This window comes from Neofelis nebulosa, chromosome 11 (genome assembly GCF_028018385.1).
Source record: "Neofelis nebulosa isolate mNeoNeb1 chromosome 11, mNeoNeb1.pri, whole genome shotgun sequence".
NCBI lineage: Eukaryota > Metazoa > Chordata > Mammalia > Carnivora > Felidae > Neofelis > Neofelis nebulosa.
The window spans coordinates 13,994,612-14,020,521 of NC_080792.1; the positions used below are offsets into that span (position 1 = coordinate 13,994,612).

The 25,910-nt window shown below is 42.9% G+C and overlaps 1 protein-coding gene across 1 annotated transcript in view; it reads right to left on the minus strand.

Moving 5' to 3' along the window:
* Nucleotides 1-25,910, minus strand: part of PHLPP1 (PH domain and leucine rich repeat protein phosphatase 1) — a 214,558-nt gene that overhangs the window by 75,323 nt on the left and 113,325 nt on the right. The window contains exon 4 of the mRNA XM_058691881.1: nucleotides 7,472-7,638. Coding sequence (XP_058547864.1) covers nucleotides 7,472-7,638 — 167 coding nt within the window. The remainder of the gene's footprint in view (nucleotides 1-7,471; nucleotides 7,639-25,910) is intronic.

A 25,910-nucleotide genomic window follows, 5' to 3' on the forward strand; every position in this document is an offset into this window, starting at 1 on the left:
AAAAACAAATAATCCAGTGAAGAAATGGGCAAACGACATGAATAGACATTTCTCCAAAGAAGGCATCCTGGGGGCGCCTGGGTGGCTCAGTCGGTTAAGCGTCTGACTTCAGCTCAGGTCATGATCTCACGGTCCATGAGTTTGAGCCCTGTGTCAGGCTCTGTGCTGACAGCTCAGAGCCTGGAGCCCGTTTCAGATTCTGTGTCTCCCTCTCTCTCTGCCCCTCCTCTGTTCATGCTCTGTCTCTCTCTGTCTCAAAAATAAATAAACGTTTAAAAAAGAAAGAATTAAAAAAAAAGAATTAAAAAAAATTAAAAAAAAAAAAAAACATCCTGATGGCCAACAGACACATGAAAAAATCACTCATCATCAGGGAAATACAAATCAAAATCACAATGAGATACCACCTCACACCAGTCAGAACGGCTAATATAAACAACTCAGGCAACAACAGATGTTGGCGAGGATGCAGAGAAAGAGGATCTCTTTCGTACTGCTGGTGGGACTGCAAACTGGTACAGCCACTCTAGAAAATAGTATGGAGGCTCCTCAAAAAATTAAAACTAGAACTACCCTAGGACCCAGCGATTGCACTACTAGGTATTTATCCAAAGGAGACAGGTATGCTATTTCGAAGGGACATGTGCACCACAATGTTTATAGCTGCCTTATCAACAACAGCCAGAGTATGAAAAGAGCCCAAATGTCCATCGATGGATGAATGGATAAAGAAGATGTAGTGTGTGTGTATTAATATATGCATTAATATATATACACACACATTAATATATATACTAACATATATATACACATACACACAATGGAGTATTACTCGGCCATCAAAAAGACTGAAATTTTGCCATTTGCAACTATGTGGATGGAATACAGGGCATTATGCTAAGTAAAATTAGTCAGAGAAAGGCAAATATATGACTTCCCTCATATGAGGACTTTAAGATACAAAATAGATGAACACAAGGGAAGGGAAGCAAAAATAACATAAAAACAGGGAGGAGGACAAAACCTGAGAGACTCTTAAATATGGAGAACACAGGGTTACTGGAGGGGTTGTGGGAGGGGGGATGGGCTAAGTAGGCAAAGGGCATTAAGGAATCTACTCCTGGAATCATTGTTGCACTAGATGCTAAACTTACTTGGATGTAAATTTAAAAAAATAAATGAATACTTCAAAAAAATAAAAATAAAAATAAAATTTTTTAAAAGTCTAGAGAGTGATTATCTTTAGGGTAATTAGAGGAGGGGCACAGGAGGGTTTCCCGGGTGCCAGGAATATTCTATTTCTGAATCTGTGTACTGGTTACATGGATGTGCTCACTTCGTGAAAACGCACCAAAGCATACACTCCTACTTGTGCCTTTTCCGTGTTTTTGTTCTACTTCTGCAAAAAGACTTCGTAAGCTTCTATAAGGAGGAGTTAGACCCCAGACCCCCTCCCTGTTTCCAGCAGAAGATAATTTATTCCCTAGAAGAAACTGGAGAGTCCCCAGCTCAGAGACCTCGGGCCTAATAGAAAACACTGTTCTGAAAACGGGGATCAATTAAAAATCCATACACTAAACCCTGTGATTCCAGCTCTCTTCCCCACTCTTCTTGGTGAATCTTGGCACACATTACGCACAGAGAAGACCAAAGGATTCCTCAGTAGTAAAACTGACGTGCCCTAGGGAAAAGAGCTGCAGGTGCTGTCTCTGGAAGTTCCCCAAACTACAGCCTAACCCCTGAGAGCCATGGCAGGGAAGCTGTATGGCGGTGAAACCCTGCCCATATGTCATGGCACCCGATTCACATTTCGGTGAGTCACCATTAAATAGGAACAGAGGGCAAAGGATCACCAGATAGTTACATTTGTGGCGCAAAAGTCAGACACCTACACAAACAGGAAAAAAAGAAATCAAGGCAGTGTAAGAAGGAAATAAATACGTAAATAAATAAATTTCATGTCCTCAGAAACAGAAGAAATGCACCCAGGAAAAAAAGGACAGAATGCTATTAAAATGCACACAAATGAAAAAACGAACAAGAAAGAGCTCTTGAAAAATAAAGACAGCAGAAATTCCAAAGAGTTAAGATGAAGCAGAGAACACCCATCAAGAAATTGGGCTTTAATGGGGCGCCTGGGTGGCGCAGTCGGTTAAGCGTCCGACTTCAGCCAGGTCACGATCTCGCGGTCCGTGAGTTCGAGCCCCGCGTCAGGCTCTGGGCTGATGGCTCGGAGCCTGGAGCCTGTTTCCGATTCTGTGTCTCCCTCTCTCTCTGCCCCTCCCCCGTTCATGCTCTGTCTCTCTCTGTCCCAAAAATAAATAAAAAACGTTGAAAAAAAAAAAAAAAAAAAATTAAAAAAAAAAAAAAAAAAAAAAAAAAAAAAAAAAAAGAAATTGGGCTTTAAGACAAAGGGAAAGGAAAATCAGAAGACAAACAAGGAAGTCCTCCCCCCACCCCCCAAACTAACAGGAATTCAGAGAAAGAAAAGAGAAAAACAAGGCAGTGGAGAAAATTATCAAAACACCATAATGAGAACATTTTCCAGAATTGAAAGACACACCTTTTTTCAGATCGAGTATTCGTCAGAATGGCTGATATTAATAGAGATATTAGGATAATAATTCCATAAAAGGAATATCCTAATATCTGTTGGAGGTTGTCTAAAACCAACAAAACAAGCAAACAACCAGGAAAGACAAAAGATCACGTGCAAAGAGAAGAATCAGAATAGTGTAACACTTTTTAATAGCAACGGTAGAAGCTAGAAGATAATGGTGCACTGGCTTCAAAATTCTAGGGACACTTGTTTTCCCATCTACAAGCCAGCCAACTCAAGAGGGAGAAAATAGCATTTTCAGACATGGTCCAATACCATGTCCCCTTTCCCAGGAAGATACTCCATTAAAAAGAGGGAGTAGACCAAGTCTTTCTTCAAGTTACTAGATGTCAGAAAACTACAGGTCCAACACAGGGGAGACAAAAAGGGAACTACCAGGAAAATGCCAGAAGGTCACCCCAGGACAACAGCTGTGCATCAGGCCTACGAGGCAAGTCCCCACCCTGACTCCAGGAGAGGTGTCCAAGAAAAAGGTGTCAAGAAGAATGTTAGAGTTCTGTCAGAAAACTTAGAAAGGCTAGAGAAAAAGGAGAGCACACGAGCAAGAGGCTACACTCCAGGCAGCACAAGAAAGAAAGCGGAACCGTTGCGTTTGAGTCCTCAGCTGTGGGCCACAGCTCCATGCTCACGATAAGGACAACCAAAGCTGACACCTCGTCATGGGTGAAGCAGCAGTTTGTGCACATGGCCTGACAGTGAGAAAGGGTGAAATCTTCCCCTTCCATGTAATAAGTCGGCATATAATCCCCAATAACAAAAAATGCTAAAATGGCAGTATATGCAGAGTATTTCAGAAGATGGAGGAAAACAGCAAAAAGAGCCAAAGACCCAGAGGCGGCTGCCTGGGGAGCAGGACTGGGGCATAAGGACAGGCTGTAGGTCCAAGCACCTATTTCTTATTACGTAAGTCTTATCGGAAGAACTCTATGTAAGTCTTATTGTAAGTTTCTTACTACGATCTTTGAAAAAATCTGCATAGAACGTTACTTTGATGGAAAAAAAGTTTAAATTTTTAAAGTATGAAACAAAACCAAGGAATGTACGAAACAGCAGGCAAGAAAACTGGAGAGCGTGGGCTGCAGCAGGAAAATGACAGGAAGGCCACCGTTCTGGAAAGCCCCTGCCGTGTCCAGGTGAGAGGGAAGTCCTTCCTCTGACAGCCGGTGGAGAGGCTGTGTGCTGAGAGACGGGGAGCACAAGAGAAGTAAGGGTAGAAGAGAAATGTATCGATGTAGCATCAACAGATAGAGAGGGCCAATCAGGAAACTCGGAAAGAGCTAATTAACAGGCAGGACAACGGCCCAAATATCTGTTCACCTGCGTATTTATGTGTTTAGTCCACAAATGCTGGCTCCTTGGGAGTGTCACAGCCCCCCGTGGAATTAGAAGCACTTTGATTTTGTGTTTAGGTTTTAATTTTGAAATTATTATGAAACACGCAAATAGAAAAATACAGAAAATAATAATGATCATTCAAGTATTCACTATTCAGCTTTTCCAAATATTAACATTTTTTGTCAAAATTGCCCCTAATTTTTATTTTATTTTTTTTAAATATAATTTATTGTCAAATTAGCTAACGTACAGTGTGCAAAGTGTGCTCTTGGTTTTTGGGGTAGATTCCCATGGTTCTTCGCTTACATACAACACCCAGTGCTCATCCCAACAAGTGCCCTCCTCAATGCCCGTCACCCATTTCCCCCCTCCCCCACCCCCATCTAATTTTTTTTTAAAGAAATAAATACTATGGGGACGCCTGGGTGGCTCAGTCGGCTAAGCATCTGACTTTGGCTCAGGTCATGATCTCACAGTCCATGAGTTTGAGCCCCGCATCGGGCTCTGTGCGGACAGCTAGGAGCCTGGAGCCTGCTTCGGATTCTGTGTCTCCCTCTCTCTCTCTGCTCCTCCCCCACTCTCACTCTGTCTGTCTCTTTCTCTCAAAAATAAATAAACATTACAAAAAAATTGTTAAAAAAAGAAAGAAATACTATGAATATCGTTGAAACCGTCTTCAGACCATTCCCTAATCCTACCCCCTAACTGCCTCACAGGACGTAACCATTAATCGGAATTTGACAGTTAACGTCTCCCTCCACTCATCTCTAAAACGAAAGCAATGGTTTGAATGAATTCTAATGCCTCTTTGTTGGTGTCTTAGGAGTTCTTGATGTTCTGTAATGAAAGTTACAGAAGCCTGTAGTGCTATGAAATACACAAAAATATTTCAAAATAATTTCAAACCTCAAAAACAGACTGAATCACAATGTAATCGCCGCTTTGGTAAAAATAAAAACCATAGTACCTTTATTATAATGATGTCAGTAAAAACGTTACTATCAATACTTAGGGCATATAAAAACCTAAGTTCAAGGATTTCACTGTGGTTTCCTCTCATTGTATCCATTGGCTCCAGGGAACAATAAGGAGGTAGTTGAGCGAAACATCCTGGTGGGAGTTCTTACTGCCTAAATAACCAGGTCAGTACCGCACCTGCCTGCCACGTGTCACTGTATTCAGCTCTACCAGGCAAGCACAGCAAAAATACTCCTTGAAATATTTGTAGACGGCACAGGGAATAGAGTCAATAATCCTGTAATAGTGCGCAGTTCCAAGAGTGACAGAGGGTAACTTGTGGTGACGTATATATTAGCGTCTATAGTTTTGCAAGGTATATAGCTGTCAGACCACTACGTGGTACACCTGAAACAAAGAGATGTCAACTGTACTTCAGCTCAAGGCAAAGAATAACCTGTAATGTTCTTTTTCCTTAAAAATGTCCTTCACGATGTCACAAAAAGTTATTTGCGCTGCATCTCGACCCTTGAGTACACATCTCCTTTATCTTCTGGGTGGTAAAACAGGAAGCATGTAAAAGGCATCTCTGCTGTGTACCACAGTAGGATGCTTATCTCAAAGAAAACACGTGCATGATTATCTGAGCTGTGAGCCAAACGAGTTAATAACTCCTGGAATACCTTTGTTACATGGAAGGACAACTGACCAGCCCGCTACCCAGACCCGGGTGTTTGGCAGACAGTTTCTCTACAACACTCAAGTGAGAAGGTCATTTCAGGAGAAACAACTGACAGTATTTGTTGCCAAGGATAGCCGTCAAGCTCCCAAAATAAAAATCAGAATTTTGGAAGACTTGTTCCTACCGTGAACTTCATAGCTTCCTAATACTTAAAGATTTTTCTGATAAAATCAGTGGTGATACTAACACCTGGGAGGTCTTGAAATTGCACAATAGGGGCGCCTGGGTGGCTCAGTCGGTTAAGCGTCCGACTTCAGCCCAGGTCACGATCTCATGGTCCGTGGGTTCGAGCCCCGCGTCGGGCTCTGGGCTGACGGCTCGGAGCCTGGAGCCTGCTTCCGATTCTGTGTCTCCCTCTCTCTCTGACCCTCCCTTGTTCATGCTCTGTCTCTCTCTGTCTCAAAAATAAACCTTAAAAAAAAATTAAAAAAAAAAAAAAAGAAATTGCACAATAAAATGTGTTAATGTTTGTAATATCTTCATTATCTAATGATCCAGAATTTTCCAAATGGCCAACAATTAATACAGTAAAATGATACGTGGGCAAGGATTCAAAGTGCAAGAAAGACCAAAAGAACCTAATGTAAAAGAATTTTTTAAAGTTCAACGACAGGGTTTCGGATTCCATACCGGAACCAACATTTAAGAGATGACCACTTGCCAAGTTTTGGTATAGGATCAAAGAAGACTATTCACAACAATCTGAAAAGACAATTAGAATGCTCTTCTCTTTTCCAACTACATACCTGCGCACACTTTATAATAAATATTTACTAGGTTATTCTTTCTGGATGTTAAAAACCACAAACACGTAATCACAGTGGTAAGTTACCATAGTTTAATCTGGGATCATTAGCAGTCATTTAGAAAAAATGAAAAATTCATTATTTATTTAAAAGTTACATTCTTCTGCAGTTATAGTCTCATTAATCTTCAATAATTATGTAAGTATCAGAGGCTTAATTTACCACAGAATAAAGAATGATCATTGCTCTAAAAAAGAAATGAATCTAGTAAATTCTTAAACCTGCTTTAGGTATCCTCAAATAAAGTCCCTTCTCCCCAGTTATAAAGGAGCAGACGCTTTTCATTTAACATTTTACTTTTTTTTAATTACAACTTTTTAAAACTTATTTTTGAGAGAGAGAGAAAGAGAGAGTGAGTGAGCAGGGGAGAGGCAGAGAGTGATGGAGACACAGAATCCCAAGGAGGCTCCAGGCTCTGAGCTGTCAGCACAGAGCCCGACGTAGGGCTCGAACTCAAGAACCACGAGATCATGACCTGAGTCGAAGTCAGACGCTTGACTGACTGAGCCACCCAGGCGCCTCTAACATTTGACTCTTGAAGGCCAACACTAATCACCCAGAGGACATGGTGTTAGTGGATTTAAACCTTCGTTCGTAAACTGCTAGGGAAATGTCTTTTCACAGAAGAGGAAAAAAAAAAAAACCCTCAACTTTTATAAATTTCAAAAGAAATAATTTAATCTGACTGAACCTCTGCAGTTTGGAAGACACCAAATAACAAACTTGCCACAGACAGGTTAAGAAGCAAAAGTGTTTTTAAGAGAAATATTCTTCTTACACAGATCCATCCAGTTAATGAATATCATAAATCACTTGTTTCAAAGGCAGGGACCTTGAAAAAATTTTCAGAGTAAAACTGATAATGTCCTTGCTTTAATAAAGTCCTATTACCCCGCCCTCTGAAAGAGAAAAGTTATACACTGTGGGCTTTTAGGTCAGAATATTCCAGACACAACCAGAGGCTGACATCCTCTCCCCTTTCTAATCATCTACCCATTTCGGTATGCTTACCTTTGCAGTTCATTGAGCCCCCTGGCAGTTGGTAGGCAGGGATTTTGCCTTAGGAAGTTTTGTTTTAAGTTGAGGTGCGTGAGGTCCTGGCTGTAGAAGAGGTTGGCAGGCAGGTGCTCCAGGCTACAGCACGAGAGGTCCACTGAGCTAATGCGCTGTGAAGCCACCTGGAGGGGATAAAACCCAGCCCGATTTTAATACCATCCATTTATCCCACAGATGCCCTCTCTGGACAGAAACACGATACCCCCCTGGGAACACAGACCTACTGCGCACGGGGCACGTGTAGCCCAACTATAAACCAGTATTTACTTAATACAGAATTGAGCCAAGTACTGTAAAGGCAGAAAACAGCATCCCTGCCTGGAAGATACTCGCAGTAACCGAGTATAGGAGACAGGTTGCAAAGAGCACAGATTATCCTATCGGGTTCAGGGGTATCAGTCATCTCCTCCCACTGTAGGGGTTAAGTTCCTGAAAACACTCGTGGTAAGAGAATTCAGAGCCAAATAATACAAGACTTTAGAGGAAATACAAGGTTAGGAGATAGACACTAAGATCCAGATGGAACCTATCAAAGCCCTTGTATACACTGAATTAAAACAGCACAAATAGAGAAAGCAGCGTCGATGGCCTCGTACACGTCTTCAATAACAACGGTAGCATATGATCAGACTCCACTGCGTACTTGCTCTCAACTTCTCTGGCTGTCTCTCCCACAGAGCTTCGTACATTCTCTGTGCTTTGCTCCACGTAAGTCTTCCCGGTTAAATGACTCTTACCGTGGCCAGAGTCCCAGGTCTGCAGACCAACTAGCATGCAGGAGACAGAAAAGGTGCCGGATGCCCTGTATTTCTCAAACGCTTTCTCCAAAATTCCAGGTCACGCGGTGCCACTTTATGACTGGGCATGTGGCTTCAGCCCCACTTACACACACCTTGGCTGCTTCTCTCCTCGCAGAGGTCATGGGAGTATTATTCTAAGCTCTGGGTTCATTCTCCCTCATGCTCTTCATGTTCACCACCGCTTTATGGCAGAAACTGCACTCCTCATCTGTGATCAGTCTGATGTCCTTTTCTGTTACCAAACTCCAGCCTTCTGTTTCCCAATTACAGAAGGACGCAGAGCGTGGTCCTCAGGACTGGGACTCCCAGCTCCCCCACTTAGGAGCTGAGAGGACTTGAACAGATCACTGAGCCCTCCAAGCTCCAGTCTTCTCACCTGTGTCACAGACATCAGGACGACGACCTTCACCTACATGCCGGCGCAGAAGCAGCATTCAGCCAACGGTGACTGCCAGGACCGTCACTAATATTATCCCTACTACCCGTTCCAAATAGAATGATTCGCAGCTTCTATCTACTGAAATCCAAGTTCTCCTGATGCTCGGAAGGTATTCAGAAGTAAGCCTGCATAAAACCTATTCTGCTGATGGCACATTTGAGGTTAGAAAGAAATTACGGAGCACACAGGAGAGCTGAGGGGAGGCAGGGATGGGAGAGGCCTGGCAGGGCCCAACTCAAAGACTTGACAGAGGAGGTATGAGTTTGCATTTTAGCAATTACATCTTTCCTTGAGTTTTCACTATTAAATAAGAAAGAGAAGAAGCTGTTTTCCACACATGCAAAAAAAAGAAAATCCCAGTCAGGGCCAAATCACCCATATACATACACCAAAAGATGTAAAAAGAGCCACGGGGCATGTAATGGTCCTAAAAGGCAGGGGCAAATGCACCACACAACCTGCTCGAAGGAAGTTAAGGTACACACGCGGTGAGCACGTAAGGGCCCGCCGCACCTCGCATCTCCTGCGGTACAAAAGCAAGGCAGACACAGTCTCTGCCCTGCACGAGCACACCTCCAGAGAAGGAGGGGGAAACGAAGGCACCACATGAAAACAGCTACAAGAGCTCTAAGTGCAAGGGACAGAGCATGATCTAGGAAGTCAGGGAAGGCTTCCTAGAGGACCTAATGTCCAAGCTCAAACTTGAAGCTCGAGTGGAAATCTGTGTTTTCGTCTGCCCCAAATCCTTTCCCCACCTGCTCCTATGGCAATCCTTCCAACACGGGAGACCCTGACAGGAGCTGCAAACAAAGCATGCTGACCCCCAGGCCACAGGGGGAGTAGGCATGAGCAATCAGGGCACCCCATCGACCGAGCCCACGGACTGATCCAACGGGTACTGTACTGACTGGCATGTGAGCCGAGGTAGGCTAACCAGAGGCCCTCTCTGGGATTTACATATTCTGCAGCTGGAAGAGAGAGAACACACACACACACACACACACACACACACACCACTCCGTATATTATGTACAGATAGTTATAGAGAGGTAACTTTTAACCACATAAACCATGCACTGATCACGTGCCAAATTACCGATAGTGATTGCTTCTATGTGGGTAGGGAGGAAAAAGGACATAAGAATGGGAAGATAGGAGATTTGGAGTTTATCTGAAATGATTATTTCCTTATAAGAGGGACAACGGACGATATGAAGGAAATATGGAAATATGTTAACAACTGGGGAAGACAAGTACACGGAAATTGTAATATTATCCTGTGTGCTCGGGGCGTGTGGGTGGCTCACTTGGTTAAGCGACCAACTTCGGCTCCGGTCATGAGCTCACAGTTCATGGGTTCGAGCCCCACGTCGGGCTGTGTGCTGAATGCTTGCTCAGAGCCTGGAGCCTGCTTCGGATTCTGTGTCTCCTTCTATCACTGCCCCTCCCCCGCTTGTGCTGTCTCACTCTCTCAAAAATAAATAAGTGTAAATATATATATATATATATATATATATATATATATATATATGTATGTATCATCCTGTGTGCTCTTCTCTGTGCATGTGTACGTGTGTTTAATGTGAAATGTGAAAACAAAATGTAACTTCAATTAACATTTCAGTAAGAAGAAAACGGGTAAGAGCAGTCTTCTGGTTTTCCTGGCATTCAGTGTTCCACTAGGTGGTATCCCGGGGTCATAAATTCCTCCTGTAACCAAAGGATCCCCTTAACCCACTGTAGAGGGCTGAATGGTGGCCCCAAGAAGGATTTGGGGCAGAACGAAACACAGATTTCCCCATCCTAATCCCTGAAATCTGTAAATATTATTTCATATAGCAAGAGTGAATATTACCCTGTATGACGAAAGATGTGATAAGAATCTTGACAGGAGGTGCTTCTCCTGGATTATGCAGATGAGCCCTAAGTGTGATTATACGTGTCCTTGTAAGAGAGAGAGGTGGAGGGAGTTTTCAGAGAGAAGTCCATGCGACTCCGGGGGCAGAGACGGAGTAACAGGGGCCACAAGCTAAAGAATGCTTAGAGCCACCAGAAGCTGGAAGAGGCAAGGGATGGATTCTCCCCCAGCGCCTTCAAAATGAGTACAGTCCTGCCAACATCTTGATTGTGGACTTCTTGCTTCCAGAACTACATAAATTTCTTTTGCTTTAAAGCCACCAAGGTTTGGTTAATTTGGAAACTAATACACCTTTCATAATTTTTTCCACAATACTTTTCATTTTCATTCCTTCACCGTGTTTACTGGATATCTACTATGTGCCAATTAACTGACCTAGGTGAGCACATGGAATGCCTTCAGTAAACAAAATAAAGATCCCTGCCTTCTTTAAACTTAGATCCTGTAAATAAGTAAATTATATGTTAAAAACTGGCAAATACTATGGAAAATAGAGCAAGGAAAAGGGGGTCAGGATTGTTGGAAAGGTGGTAGGTTATATTTAAATAGGTCGGTCAGGGCGGGCCTCACTGGAAAGGTAACATTCAGACATGATGGACATGAAGAAGGTAGCTGAAAGGATTTGTCTAGAGGAACACTCCAGGCAGAGGAAGCAGCAAGCGAAAAGGCCCTACAAACTACAAAGGGATGTGCCGGGCATGTTCGAGGAACAGCATGGAGACCAGTAAGGTAAGGGGAGAATGGCCTGCAATGAGATCAGAAAGGTAAGGCGGGCGGGGGTGGGGGGTAGTGGGCAGCAAATCCTTCAGGGACTTTTAGGGCACTGTAAACACTCTGGCTTTTAACGTGAGCGAACTGGGAGGTGTGGAAAGGTTCTGAAAAGTCTCTGTCTCTAGACCGGAAGCTCCCCAAGGGCAGGGACTCTTGCCTATTTTTTCACTGATACACCGATGCTCAGCACTTGGTGAGACCTCAGAGAAGTATGTGCCAGAAGAATGGCCACTAGACTTTGTAGCCCTTCCTTCATCACCAGCTCACATCTAACCCACCTCGTGTATTCTTTCACACGGAGACAGACTACTTTGAAGAGGACAAATTCTGATTCGACTGAAGCATCACACTAAATACTCTTTGGGCAACTAAAGATAACGATTAAATGTCAAGTGGGATTTGATTCCTTTCCTCATTCTGGACCACAAGCTGTTGCTGCTGGAAACAAGGGGGAAGAAACCGCAATAGCAAGGCTGCCACAAACACGAGCAGTCTGTGGGAGCCGTGGCGGAGCTGGGAACAGCTGTATCAAGAACAGAAATGAGGCAGCTGGGCAGGGGGCTGCCGGGGTGACCTCAAAAGCTACCACGAGTTGCACCTTTGCCTGGTCCCTGCAACAAAGGGGAAACATAAGTGTCTGCACCCAGACCAGCCTGGGCACATAAAGACCATGCCACCAAGAGGTTCTGCTTGAACCCCAAATGAAAAAACTACCAGCTGAACTACCCACACACATAGCACCTATTAAAACTAAGATCCTTCACAAGAAAGACCTAAATCAGTAATAAATCAAAAAGCCACCTGGATACACCTCGGAGCAAGTAGCCTTTTATTACTTTCTCTTTTTTTTTAATGTTTATTTTTGAGAGAGACAGAGAGAGAGAGAGACAGAGACAGAGAGTGAGCAGGGGCGGGGCAGAGAGAGAGGGAGACACAGAATCCGAAGAGGCTCCCGGTTCCCAGCTGTCAGCACAGAGCCTGATGTGGGGCTCGAACTCACAAGCCATGAGATCATGACCTGAGCTGAAGTCGGCCGCTTAACTGACTGAGCCACCCAGGTGCCCCTACTCTTTTTCTAAAGTAGTGAAAACAAGAATAACATCGACCATTTGGGGGTGCTTCAGCTGTGAGAGGTACTCTTTTAGCTGCTGCAGACATCATATGTCATCTTTACAACAACTCAGTACAGTAATGGTTTATCCTCATTTCAAAGATTAAGGTAAAACTGAGGCACAGAGTGTGCCCGTGGTCACACGGGTAAAGCGGCAGCAGAACCCGAGTCTGAATGGGGGCCTGTACTTAGGACGCTCCTGGTAAAACAATAGCATAACTCCTTTGACCGAAGAGGATCAGATGTCATCCCTAGGATAATCTTAAGCCTCAGGAACGGCAGTGACAGGAGACAGTCCTCCGGAAGAGAAGCAGAGACCATCTGCGGACCACAAGCAACCTCTAGGGAAGGAAGGGGTGAAGCTCTGGGGGGTGGGGGGCACCATTCGTTTTGACCACGGGCTCTGCCCACTCCTATCTACACAGCTTGTCCGCCTGGGCAGCGGTGAGGCCACCTGGTGAGCACCTAACTGTATTTTAAAAGGAGACAGGAAAAGTTTAAAGGGTTACAGAAATTTGGAAAGAAAGTGAAAGGAACAGGCAGAAGCAGAAATCGCCTCAAAGCTTTGTCATGGAAAGGGTCCTCAAAGGAACTCACAATTAGAGTATAAAATCCTTTTGGCAAAAGCCACTGTACTTCTATTGCACCTCCTGACATCAAGACAGTGGAAGACACAAAGAGGAGACACAAGCAACGTGACACACAGGACACCGGGCACAGTCTTCAAAATACTCAGGGCATAACAATTCTACCACTTCCTAGCCATGTGGCTCTGGGGTAAGTCACTTCACCTGTCTGTCCTTTGGCTCCCTCATCACGGAAGTGGAATAAATACCTGCCCTGACAAATTTAACGAGCTGCCGTAAATAACACCCCTTTTCTCATTTTAAAAACATCAGGAGAGGCTCTGCAGACCTAGTATCCCCCGACCAACGTCCACAGCGACACGTGCTACAAACCTTGACGACGAAGAAAGGGCTACGGCACGGTCAACTCTTCTTGCCGCGGCGAGCGGTTACACAGATGTGGCTCGATTAGACCAAGGCAGAAAATTACAGAAGGTGTGCGGCTCACGGACCGTCCACGAACTACACGTGAAGGGATCCAAGTTGTCAGGTTTTCGAAGATTACTTCAATGTAACCGTGGAGAGGGAGAAGGGTGCGAGTCTGGATTAACGGCAAGACAATTTTCTAAGCATGATAGAGTCAGAGGGGCGCCTGGGAGGCTCAGGTGGTTAAGCAACTGGCTCTTGGTTTCGGCTCAGGTCACGATCTCATGGTCTGTGAGTCTGAGCCGCACACGAGGCTCCACGCCGACAGTGAGAGGTCTGCTTGGGATTCTCTCTCCCTCTCTCTGCCCCTCCCTCGCTTGTGTGCGCGTGCACATGCGTTCTCTCTCTCACTCACAATAAATGAACTTAAAATAAAACAAAGTGTTTTTTTTTAAAGATGAATTAAATGGGATTTGCCCCCACGACCCTACACACTCCAGAAGACACATTAAAAGTAAACATGAAATCAACCACCTTCTCAGGTCGTCGTCTTTTCCACGTTACTTGTAAACATGCGTGGTGAAGAAAAAAAGTTAATTTGGCCCTCAAACCATTTCCCCCAAAGAACACTGCAGGGCAAACATAAAAACGGTAATATGTACAGCAAACTTTTCAGGCTACCTACTGGGCTTCCAGATATTTCTAACATGCTACTCAGCTCAACACCTTCCTCGGCTGTTTCTTGGCAAGTCTTTAGGACGCTTCTGTCAAAATTAGTCCCTGCTCGGAGCTGAGGTGTATTTCTAAACTAACATCTCTCTCCTATCCTAACCTATCCTCACTAAGCTTTTGCCATAATCATCCTCCCTTGCAACAGGACTGTCCTCTGCATTATTCCCATTGTTCTTGATGTTCATGGAGTGGGCGAACACCTTTTATTAGCAAGGGAAAGTTCAGAAAAACAGTCATGGGAGTTTTTTCTGTTGTCGTTACCACTATACTTTAGTGGAGTACTATTTATCCTTATTATGTGCCAAACATGCTCAAAGTGAAGCAAAATGACCCTGAAAGGCTTGGTCAAAGCAGCTGAAATAGCAGAAGTAATTCTGCTGCTGTAAAGTAAAAGGCTGCTATAAACTGGCATCATAAGTCACGAATTGCTCTGGCCGAGCCGCCAGTGGCTGCAAAACCACGCCCTGGCTACGGGGATGGTCTCTGGGGAGTTTACTACACTTCTATAAAAAATTCTTAACCTCTTAACTGACCTAGTTTTATTTAATCTTCACCCCCTTAAAGATGCTTTGGGAAGGCATGATGTAGGAGAACCTAAACTCAGACAGGCATTTACTGGTCTTTATTAGCTAAGCATTCGAGCAACTTATTTTCACTTTCATCCTCATCAATAACTTTGTAACGCTTTATATCGAACCAGTTTCCAATATTAATAAAATTCAAACCATCACTGCTCTACAACATGCGATTGATCATTTCTTTTAAAAAAATTTTCTACAAATATATAAGAAATGCCTTAAATTGACCCGACCTTTTCCCAGTGACATCTCTTTACTTGATCCTGTACTAACACTACCGTTTTACAAGATGCGTTTAACAGATGGAGAAAACTTTGGTACATTAATAAAATCTAACAGTTAATAATAAACAACGAGCCATTAACACTCACTAATAGGAGCATACCACGGTGCCAATTTTGTTAAAGCACTACTAAAGCGCCAGGCTCTCACAATATAGAAAAAAGAACACCAAGAAATGTGGAACAAGAGCTCTGCCTCAGCTCCCGCCCGCTCTCTGCCAGGGGAGTGGAGGAGACGGGGGGGGGGCCGGGGAATCCTTCCCCATGTGGTTATCAGTTGCCGTTATGAACCAGGCACCACACCCGGTCCTGGAGGGACGTGCTCTGTGTCTTCAAAAGCTTGGTCTCTTGAGACGCAGACACCTACACAACTGTCATTAGAGGAGGTGTGCACGGTAGTGTGATGAGAGCACACAGAGCCGAAAATGCAAACCTCAGAGCTCCCGCCACAACCCCAACACCCACATCCCCCTCCCCTGACCAAGTGGACAGGTCTCCCAGGCGCGTGGGCAGAGACTCGCCCATCACCACCAAGAGCGGACAGAACCACGGCATCCGTCCGGGGAGCTCACGGCACGGCCTGCACTACCTTTCTGGGAGCCAGAAGCAGAGGCCAAAGACTCCGAGGCTCTGAGGAGACGCACGGTCAGCCTCCCAGGACGGCCCCGTGTCACTCAGGCAGTTATCTCCCCTCCGCACACACAAACCCCATTGTGTTTCTGAGTAACAACAGAAAAACAGGGCTTGGCTTGGGTGGGGAGCAAATCTGAACTCAGAGTTCCTTCCTCATTTCCTTATTGGCAAACTAGGTGTAAACAGTCCCTTTAGAAAGAGGCCACCTGAGAAAGTGGCATCTCCCTGACCACGGGGAAAAGACAGCCAACCACAAAAATACTTAAATTCTAACTTTCTGGAAAAAGTAGTAACATAAATGCATACTTAAATGATTCTACTATCAGAAATTAGCTACTTGTTTTGTATTTTAAGTTCCAAGTCTAACATACAAGGCTCGGTATATTTAACATGGAGAGGTCAATGACATTTTTCTAATTACTCCACTATTCCCTACTTTATGAAATTATAAACCAGACCAGTGGGTAGAAGAATTTAACTCTTCAGAGTAGTTATAGGAAATTCAATACAAATACTGGGATATTCCAATCTAGGCAAATATGTAATGGAAACTAAACTCTTGAGTATTTTCTAAATACTCAGATTCAGATGACTTAACTTCATAACATGACCGGGGCGCCTGGGTGGCTCAGTCGCTTGGGTGTCCTACTTTAGCTCAGGTCACGATCTCACCGTTCCCGAGTTCAAGCCCCACGCCGGGCTCTGTGCTGACAGCTCCGAGCCTGGAGCCCGCTTCAGATTCTGTGTCTCCCTCTCTGCCCTACCCCTGCTTGTGCTCTGTTTCTCTCTGTCTCTTAAAAATAAAAAAAAATTAACAAGTGAGGAAAAAAAGGTTAAAAAATAATATAACATGACCAGAGAGAGAGATGTGGTTGATCATATATGGTAAATTCCTAATATAGCAATACTTGACAGGTTTTTGAAGAATTAGACAAGTAGCCTCGTCAATACCATATCAATGTAATCTGCCTTGGGTGATTCAGAAAGCATCTGAATCAAGATTTCTTAAATATCTCTTGATCGTCACTTAAGAAGGTCAACGATCAGTGCACAGAGCCTATGCTTGTGTCCCTAGCAGCACAAGCCATTCAACACGCTGCCTGACAAACCACCTTTTATTCGACCCCTGAGCTGTCTGGATTCTGCTGACAACTGTGTACGTGAAGTACTTCCCTTTGATATTTTCAACAAATTTCGGCTGTCATTTGAGTCTTGATTTGTTTTGTCCCCTCAGGCCACTGTAAAACATTGGGAGTACATTTAAAGAAAAAAGAGCCAGGGAGCAGAACTTCCTGCACAAAGCAGTGCTGGATACGTTATAGCTCAGTTCCCTCATCTGCAAAATGGGGATGTGACAGTATATCAAGAGTTACCAGCGCTCACTGTAAAGCCCAGTGACATCCTAGAGATGTAATGAGTAAAAGACCTCATAAGGCTACTATAAAGCATCTAGAAGAGTACTTGGCACATAGAAACAGTTATCAAAATGTTAGTTGTTACTATTTGCATTATTGTGGTCACCACTAGATCAATTCAGTAGGCTAAGTGGTTTTTTTTTTTTTTAATATTGTTTAATGTTTATTTTCGAGTGAGAGAGAGCAAGCACGCGCATGCGAGCATCAGTGGGGGAGGGGCAGAGAGAGAGGGAGACACAGAGTCTGAAGCAGGCTCCAGGCTCTGAGCTGTCAGCACAGAGCCCGACGCAGGGCTTAAACCCACGAACCACAAGATCATGATCTGAGCCGAAGTCGGACACTTAACGGACTGAGCCACCCAGGCACCCCTAAATGATCTTATTAACAAAATAAATAAACAAAAATTCTTTTTATTTTGGTGTTGACCTCATAAATGAATAGCTAATTCACGTTGTATATAATGTCTAAAGCAAGGAAAATATCACATACTCCGTGCTCATCAGCTGGTATCTGTAAGTACGCATATCAACAGATAACACCCACAAGGAAGCTAAAGAAGGGACCGGAGAACCAAGTGAGAGAGGAACTTTTCTCATTTACCAGAGAGGTTCGTCCTAAAAACAGACTGCTAAGGGGTAGGGGAGGGCACAGAAATCATGATAACTTCAATATTCAGAGGTTATCAAACAGGTGAGAGAGCAGATCTGGTGTTGTGCCCAACAGCAAAACTGGATTACTGTGTTGCAGCCACAGGAATAAAGACTTCAGCTCACTTTCAAGGAAGAACTGTCTGGTCAGACACTACAGGTCTCTGAAACACTAGAGACGGTTTTTAGGAGGGAAGGAAGTCTGGGAATCGATAAGGTCCTTTTCTAATCTTAAATTCTAAGTCTCTGAACTAAGAGCACTTCACGATGACTACAATTTAAGGTAAAACTAAAGAACGCTTTCAAAGAAAATACCAAATAATGGTTAAGGTAATTATTCCAGAAAATGACAACAAGTAATATTGCCTTTTTTGGTGACTACCTTGCAAGTGCCCTTCCCAATCTTAAAATAATACGTTGTAACTTAAAAACACACCTGTTAGCTCCTCACTTGAAACCTAGAGTGTCTTTTATTGAAGGTAAGAACAATATACAGATAAAATCCACATGAGGAACATACCTCTTCTGTTTGCAGAGGTCCTGACCTAGAAGTAGAGCCTAGAAAAAAAGTGGGTGCCCAGCATAAAGAAAGGGTGGCATTCTCTCGTCCCTCCCTCCCAGTATCTCCCAGAGCAGGTGACAACTCCAACAGAGCTAGGAAAACAAGCGGAAGGGGGTGAGAAGACATGAGCAGGCAAGATGGGAACACAGGATCAGTTTAAACTGCTAAATGTATAAGCCAGCAGCAAAAGTATGCCTCTTTTGTTGTTATGATATGGTCAGCAAACTAGGTATTTTTTGGCTCGTACAAAACTGGATTATAAAACTTTGGAGAAAATAAAATTAAATGGCTTTAAACTGAAACGACTCAGAACTCAAGAGAAAAAAAGCCCTTCTTTAGGAATATATTAGCTGGGATTCAGAACCCATAGTTGCCACAGGAGAAAAAAGAATAGACAGGATCAGCAATGTGGAAATAAGACGAAGCATATTTATAACCACAAAGAGATAAGTTTAATATTTTTACTAACTTCATCACAGTATTATGTATTGCAAAATCAAAATTTAATGGCACCCAAAATATTTCACCCTCAGCTTAAATTCAAAGCAGAATTTCTAAGTTCCCCAATGTCATAAACTGCTGCTCATCATATCTATAATAAAGAAAGATTGAAAAATGTGAACTTTTATGTAACAAATCCATTACTATGTTGGAAAGTTAGTTATAATATTTAATAACTCATAATCAATTTCCCCAGGAAACGACATGGAACTAGCAGGAAACAAGGCAGACTGACCAGCACTTTTTTTTTTACTTTATCTAGCTTCTGTTTCTTTCCCTTTTTCACACTGTCAGACACCTGAGATATGGCTACATTTTCACATTTTACACAGTTGTGCCTTTGTACATACTTGACACCTCTCCTTGTTTTTGTTTTTTAATTTGAGAGAGAGAGAGAGAGAGAGAGAGAGAGAGAGAGAGAGAGAGAGAGTTAGTTCAAGTGGGGGAGAGGGGTAGAGGGAGACAGAGAGACAGAATCCTAAGCTGGTTCTACATTCTGCAAGGAGCCTGACACCAGGCTCGATCCCACGACCCTGGGATCATGACCTGAGCCAAAATCAAGAGTTGGATGCTCAACCAACCGAGCCATGCAGATGCCCCATTTATACCTCTCCTTTATATGCCCTTCCCTTGGGTGGCTCAGTCGGTTAAGCGTCCAACTTCAGCTCAGGTCGTGATTTCACGGTTTGTGAGTTCGAGCCCCGTGTTGGTCTCTGTGCTGACACCTCAGTCTGGATCCTGCTTGAGATTCTGTGTCTCCCTCTCTCTCTGCCCCTCCCCCACTCACACTCTGTGTCTCTCTCTCTCTCAAAGATAAACGTTAAAAAAAAAATTTAATGCCCTTCCCTGTTGTCTTTGTGGTGAACTCTTATTCGTCCTTCAAAACTCAATTTGCCCATTACCTCCTTGAAGACTTCCTGTACCCAAATAGCTCATATATTGGATTTCCAAACTTTTCTCATCTCTTCACTACAGAGTTTGTATGAGAGCAATCTCCGTGGGATGCAGGGACATATTAGAAACTAAAACCCATGTCACTTGGTTTCACTTAAGATTCTACCACACATCTACTAAATTATTCTTGGTCAAATGGCCCTAAATGCTCTATCTAAAAAATGGGCATAAAATGTGAAGTGAGAGTTTCCAAAAACATGCCGTTAAGCCCTGGACTCCTTAGCAGAACCGTACTGAGAACAAAGCCTCTTACCATTATGATCCCAATGGAAGCAACTACAGTTACATCCCTAAAAGAAAGGTGGCAAATCATGAGGACAAAAAAGCAGCACATCCCCTAACCTACACTTCAGATGGTGTGTACAAGGTGACTACTCTTATAGGGCTCCTTGCAGCTAGGTCTCATGACACAAATCTCCATACTGGAAACCTTAATCCCATTACACTAGAGTAATCTGACTCAAGTAGTTAATGAAGTATTCTTTGAGTGAAACCCAGACAATAAAACATTCCCTTTAAGCACGTGAAAGAAAAAGTTCATTTGTGATTCACCATATACGTTATTTTTATTTAAAGGGTGATATATTTACTCATCACTTCTTGTCATCTTTAATTCAGCATGACGTGTGGCCCCGACTTGCCTACACCATGCATATTAAGAGTGAACCCAACATATCAAGGAACCAAAGGTTCACCACAGTGACTTAAAGAAAAGAAAAACAAGAGGCCTAGAATTAAAATACTATGGTTCACGGTGGAAGAAGGATAGGAGAGAGAGGGACTGTGATAGCCATAGTCACTGGCAACTGCTAGCCACTGACAAGGAGAGACACTTGGGCCCTTATGGGGCATGAATTTATAGCGATGGACCATATAACATACACATGCAACACAAGTGGTCACGATTGATAATTGTGGAATCTGGGTCACAGGTATGTGGGTGTTACTCTACTATTGTCTCTACTTCTAAATATTTGACATTTTCCATAATAAAAAGTAAAAAACACATTCACGAACACCACCAAATCAGTGATCTGAATCCCCCTTTTCAAAATCTTCCTTGAAATGGAGAAACAGACTTTAAGGTGGAACAGTGTTGCAGAAGTGACTACGGCATAATTAAAGAGTTAGTATGCTTAGGCTGTAGATGTGTATAGAAACTAACTTTGAAAAGAAGTCACAGGATTAATCAACATGTCTAAAACTAACATGCTCCAAAAAGCGGGCCACAGAGATGGGCATCAAGGTCAGCATTTCTGCAATGTCACTCGTACATTTCACAGGAGCTCTTCCAAATTCCTATTCTTCCCTCAGCTACCACCCTTCAGCCTTCTCCCCACTCAGAAAACGTGCTGGCTACGTGTACCCATGCTGAGCAAACAGAGCCCTTTCTTTACACTGCATACAACAGGATGTTACAACAGGATGTTTACTGAATTTTTAAAGCACGTTGTGCATTAATATCTTAGGGATGATTTTACAATCAATATTGTCATCCTCCCAAAGGAGTCGTTTTCTTCATGGTATCTGCTGCTAACACCCACCCCAAATAAAAACTCTATTGGGACTGTCTTGGGTGTTCTTTTTGCAAGAAATACCAAGTGCTAAGTTTTAAAAATATTAAGTATATAAGGGCCTATCTTGGTAGAACATTTCTAATTAATAATCTTTTATAAATGTTCCCCAAATCAAACAAATTAGAACAAAGATGAATATGTCTCTTTTAGCTAAGATCCAGAAGCATAAGGTGAAAATAAAGAATTTTCCTTTTAAATTAATTATCTAATTCATTTTAATTTAAAAATCACTGGAATTGGTTCTCTTTGTCCTCCTACTCAGACTGAGGTGAGGATGGTCATTAAAACTCAGAAACTTGGGGTACGTGGGTGGCTCAGTCGGTTAAGCATCTGACTCTTGATGTTGGCTCAGGTCATAACGGGTACAGTTTCAATGTCGCAAGATGGGAAAAATTCTGGAAACGGATGGTGGCGATGGCTGCACAACAATGTGAATGGACTTACTACCACTGAGCTGGACACTTAGAAATGGTTACGATGGGGGGGCGCCTGGGAGGCTCGGTTAATTTTGGCCGAGGTCATGATCTCACGGTTGGTGGGATCGAGCCCCACATCAGGGTCTGTGCTGACTGCATGGACACTGCTTGGGATTCTCGCTCTTCCTCTCTCTGTCCCTCCTCTGCTGTCTCTCACTCTCTCTCAAAACAAATCAATAAACATTTTTAAAAAAATCAGAAATGCAGATATTTCTTTCTGTTCTTGGTTTGTTTTTCTTTCATATCCTTCTCAAAATGAATCTCATTTAAACATCAGGATGTAAAGACAATCCATTCTGTGAAGGCTTTGTTTCTGAATAAGAAAAAAGAAAAGAAAAGAAAAAGAAGAAAATCTCCATAGTAACCCTGAACATGACTAAGCTGTAGAACTTCCTAATACCTCCGGACATGAGCAATACCTCTCACAACCTCCATTATGAGAGTCACCCTTGACCATGCCAAATTCCCCACAAGCACATATGCCCCAACGGATCGAGCTTCTGCATCATCCTTCTTCCAGCAGCCCCAACCTACTCTCCCAGGATGCTGAATTAAAGCAGAAGATATGCTCACAGGACTCTCCTCCACATTCGAAGCTTAAAGAAGAGCATGGCCCTGTCTTACATGCAATTCATATCCGAATAGGGGGTTCTCACACTGATTTCTTCTATAATACCTACCCTCTTCAACCAGCCCCTTACAACTGACTTCTCCTTCCATTCACTAACCCTAACAACTTCTAAAAACGTGTATCTGGTTTGTAAGACTAGAGAAAGGAAAGACACTGCATCTAAAATCTGCATTTACTAAGATGTTCTGCCCTTTGTCCCTGACCCCTGACTTTTCAGGAAGAAATCTCTCTTTCCGATGTCTGCCATCCTCAATTGTGTTAACCCCAAAAGGCTCCTGTGGTTGTCAAGAACAGCGGAAGGTCCTTTGTTCAGATAAAGCAAGCATATGTGTGTCTTTATCTCCTTAAAATATACATAAAAACAAATAATACTTTAAAAAGATTGTCTGGGGGCGCCTGGGTGGTTCAGTTAGTTAAGCGTTCAACTTCGGCTCAGGTCATGATCTCGCAGTTTGTGAATCTGAGCCCCACGTTGGGCTCTGTGCTTACAGCTCAGAGCCTAGAGCCTGCTTCGGATTCTGTGTGTCCCGTTCTCTCTGCGCCTCCCCCACTCACACTCTGTCTCTCTCTCTCAAAAATAAACATTAAAAAAGATTTTTTTTTAAATAAAAAGATTGTCTGGGGGGGCACCTGGGTGGCTCAGTGAGTTAAGCACCCAACTCTTGGTCTCAGCTTGTGTCATCATCTCGCAGTTTGTGGGTTCGAGACCCATGTTGTGCTCAGTGCTGACAGCATGGGACCTGCTTGGGATTCTCTCTCTCTGCCCCTCCCCTGCTTGCTCACTCACCCTCTCACAAAAATCAATAAATAAACTTAAAAAAAAAAAAAAAGATTGGCCAATCAATGGTAACAGCAGGAATGATGGCCATAAAATTATTTTATTTCTGTATTTAGTCAGTCACTCTCATACACACACACACACACACAAAGTTAGAATTACTATGTGTTGGTATAAGACTATCATGTCCACCTCTGACGTAAGCCCTAGGAGGTACTATTGCTAATCCCTTTATCAAATGAGAAAGCCTAAAATTTAGAAACTTACAGTGACAGAGTCCGTGAATGGTGGAACCCGAGTCTACCTTAGTTTGAAACCTAAATTCCTTACTCCCACACCATTTGACTTCTCCAAACACTGAGAGCCTTTCTGAAAGGAAAGGAGGTTAAGGTTCTAATTCAAATTCATTCTAGTTAATACCAGTTAACTACTAGTTAACTACTTGTTAACACTAGTAACTTAAGGTAATTAAATTCCACCCCCCCCCCCACCCTCCTGGAAGCACTCACAGACAGTTGTGTGAGATGTAAGCTGAGTCTTGTTGTGGGTGGATATGCTTGTGAATTATCTTCTCTTGTAGCTACATTACATATCAAACACTTTCTGATGGCAATGTAGTAATCAGTGGAAGAGGAAGACTCACACCAACACTTCACCCTGCCACCATCATGTATCCTGGGCCACAATCCTCCCCCAACCCCCACCTCTCCTATGAGAGTCCTGATGGGTGCATCTATTCATGGTTTGGATAATCAGAGACAGTACCTTGTTACAAATACACTATCCTATGAAGACGGCATGTCAGCCACCCAGCAACAGCAAAGAGTCAAACATATGACATTTCCAGCTGCCAGTTAGAAATCAACAATTTCCACACCTCTTCTAAGAGGCATTTCATAATCTACCCTCTTTCATTTCACTTCTTTGCTGTCTCTCTAGAAACAAACTCTTCGAGGTTAAAAACTGTATTTTGCCATTGCTTTAAAGGTGCATATATAGTCTAATTAGTGCTGTGGTTTCTGAATGAGTCTACAATTTACCTAGCAATTCAAACCAAGAACCTAGAAGGCATTTTTTTATCCCCAAATTTTCCTCATGCTTTGCATGTAATTATCAGTAATCCTGTCTCTCAATCTTCAAAACACATCCCAAAATGCATCTATCCACTTCTCTCCATCTCTCCTTTCACCTCTTACCTGGAAAATACCACAAGAGCCTCCTGCCAGTCAGACCCCACCCCTTGCTTCTCTTCTTGTCCTCCATAATCCATTCACTACACAGCAGCCAGTGTCAGATTATGTAACTTTCTGAAAGAGAAGTCTTTCAAATGGCTTGCCATTATGCCAATCATATAATCCAGAGTCTTTACCCTGTTTTGTAACCTAAAATCCCTGCCTTCCCTGACTTCATGTCCCTTTTTCTAGTATTAGGACTTTCACACCATCTTTTCCAACTACCTGGAAAGCTCCTCCCACCAGGTCTTCAAATAATTGGATACTTCTTTTCATTGAAGTTCCAGTTTAGGGGCGCCTTGGAGGCTTAGGAAGTAAGAGTCCGACCCTTGATTTCGGCTCAGGTCATGATCTCACAGTTCATGGGATCAAGTCCCACGTGGGGCTCTGAGTTAACAGCATAGAGCCTGCTCGGGATTCTCTCTCTCCCCCTCTCTCTGCCCCTCTCCTGCTCATGTGCACACACTCTCAAAATAAATAAATAAACATTAAAAAAAAAAGTTATTCTTCATCATTCTTTGTCATTATAACTTGTATTATAGCTCTGTGATTATTTGATGTTTTCTTTCTTGTCTGTTTGCTTATTTATCAGCTGTTTCCCCAATGTAAGTGCTACCGAGAGAGAGGAATTAGACTTGTTCATTGCTATATATCCCAGTGCATAAAACACATACTTGACATACAGAAGGTGCTTCATAAATGCTGGCTATCTTTAGAACAGTGACTTATCAGTTGGGTGGATGTTAATTAAACTCAATACCTATTAATCTTTTTGTTATTATTGTTTTAATCAAAACAATTGTCATTGGTAACCTTGATAATTTACCTGTTTACTCACATCCTTATCCATGTTTAAGAATTTATACCTCTGACTTGTTCCAAAAAGAATGTAAAGCAGCTGACTATGACACTGCATTTGGTTTAAAAGGTCAAAGCATCTCCACATAGGACATTATAGGCAATACCTGACCAACACTCTTCAAAAGTGTCAAGGTCATATGAACCACCGAAAGACTGAAAAACTGCCACAGACCAGAGGAGAAAAAGGAGACATGACAATCAAATGAAATGTGGTACTCTGGACTAAATCCTGGGACAGGAGAATGAAAAATGCTAGTAAAAAACACTAATGAAAAAGCCAGTAAAATCCAAATAAATTTTGAAGTTTAGATCAGAGTAATGTGTTAATGTTGGTTTCTTAGTTTTGACAACTCTGTCATGGTAACGTAAGATCTCTGGGAAACTGGGTGGGGCCACATGGAAACTCCCTGTACTATCTGTATAACTTTTCGCTAAATAGAAAGTTATTCCAAAATACAAGTTTATTTAAAAAAATCAACATCTCAGGGTGCCTGGGTGGCTCAGG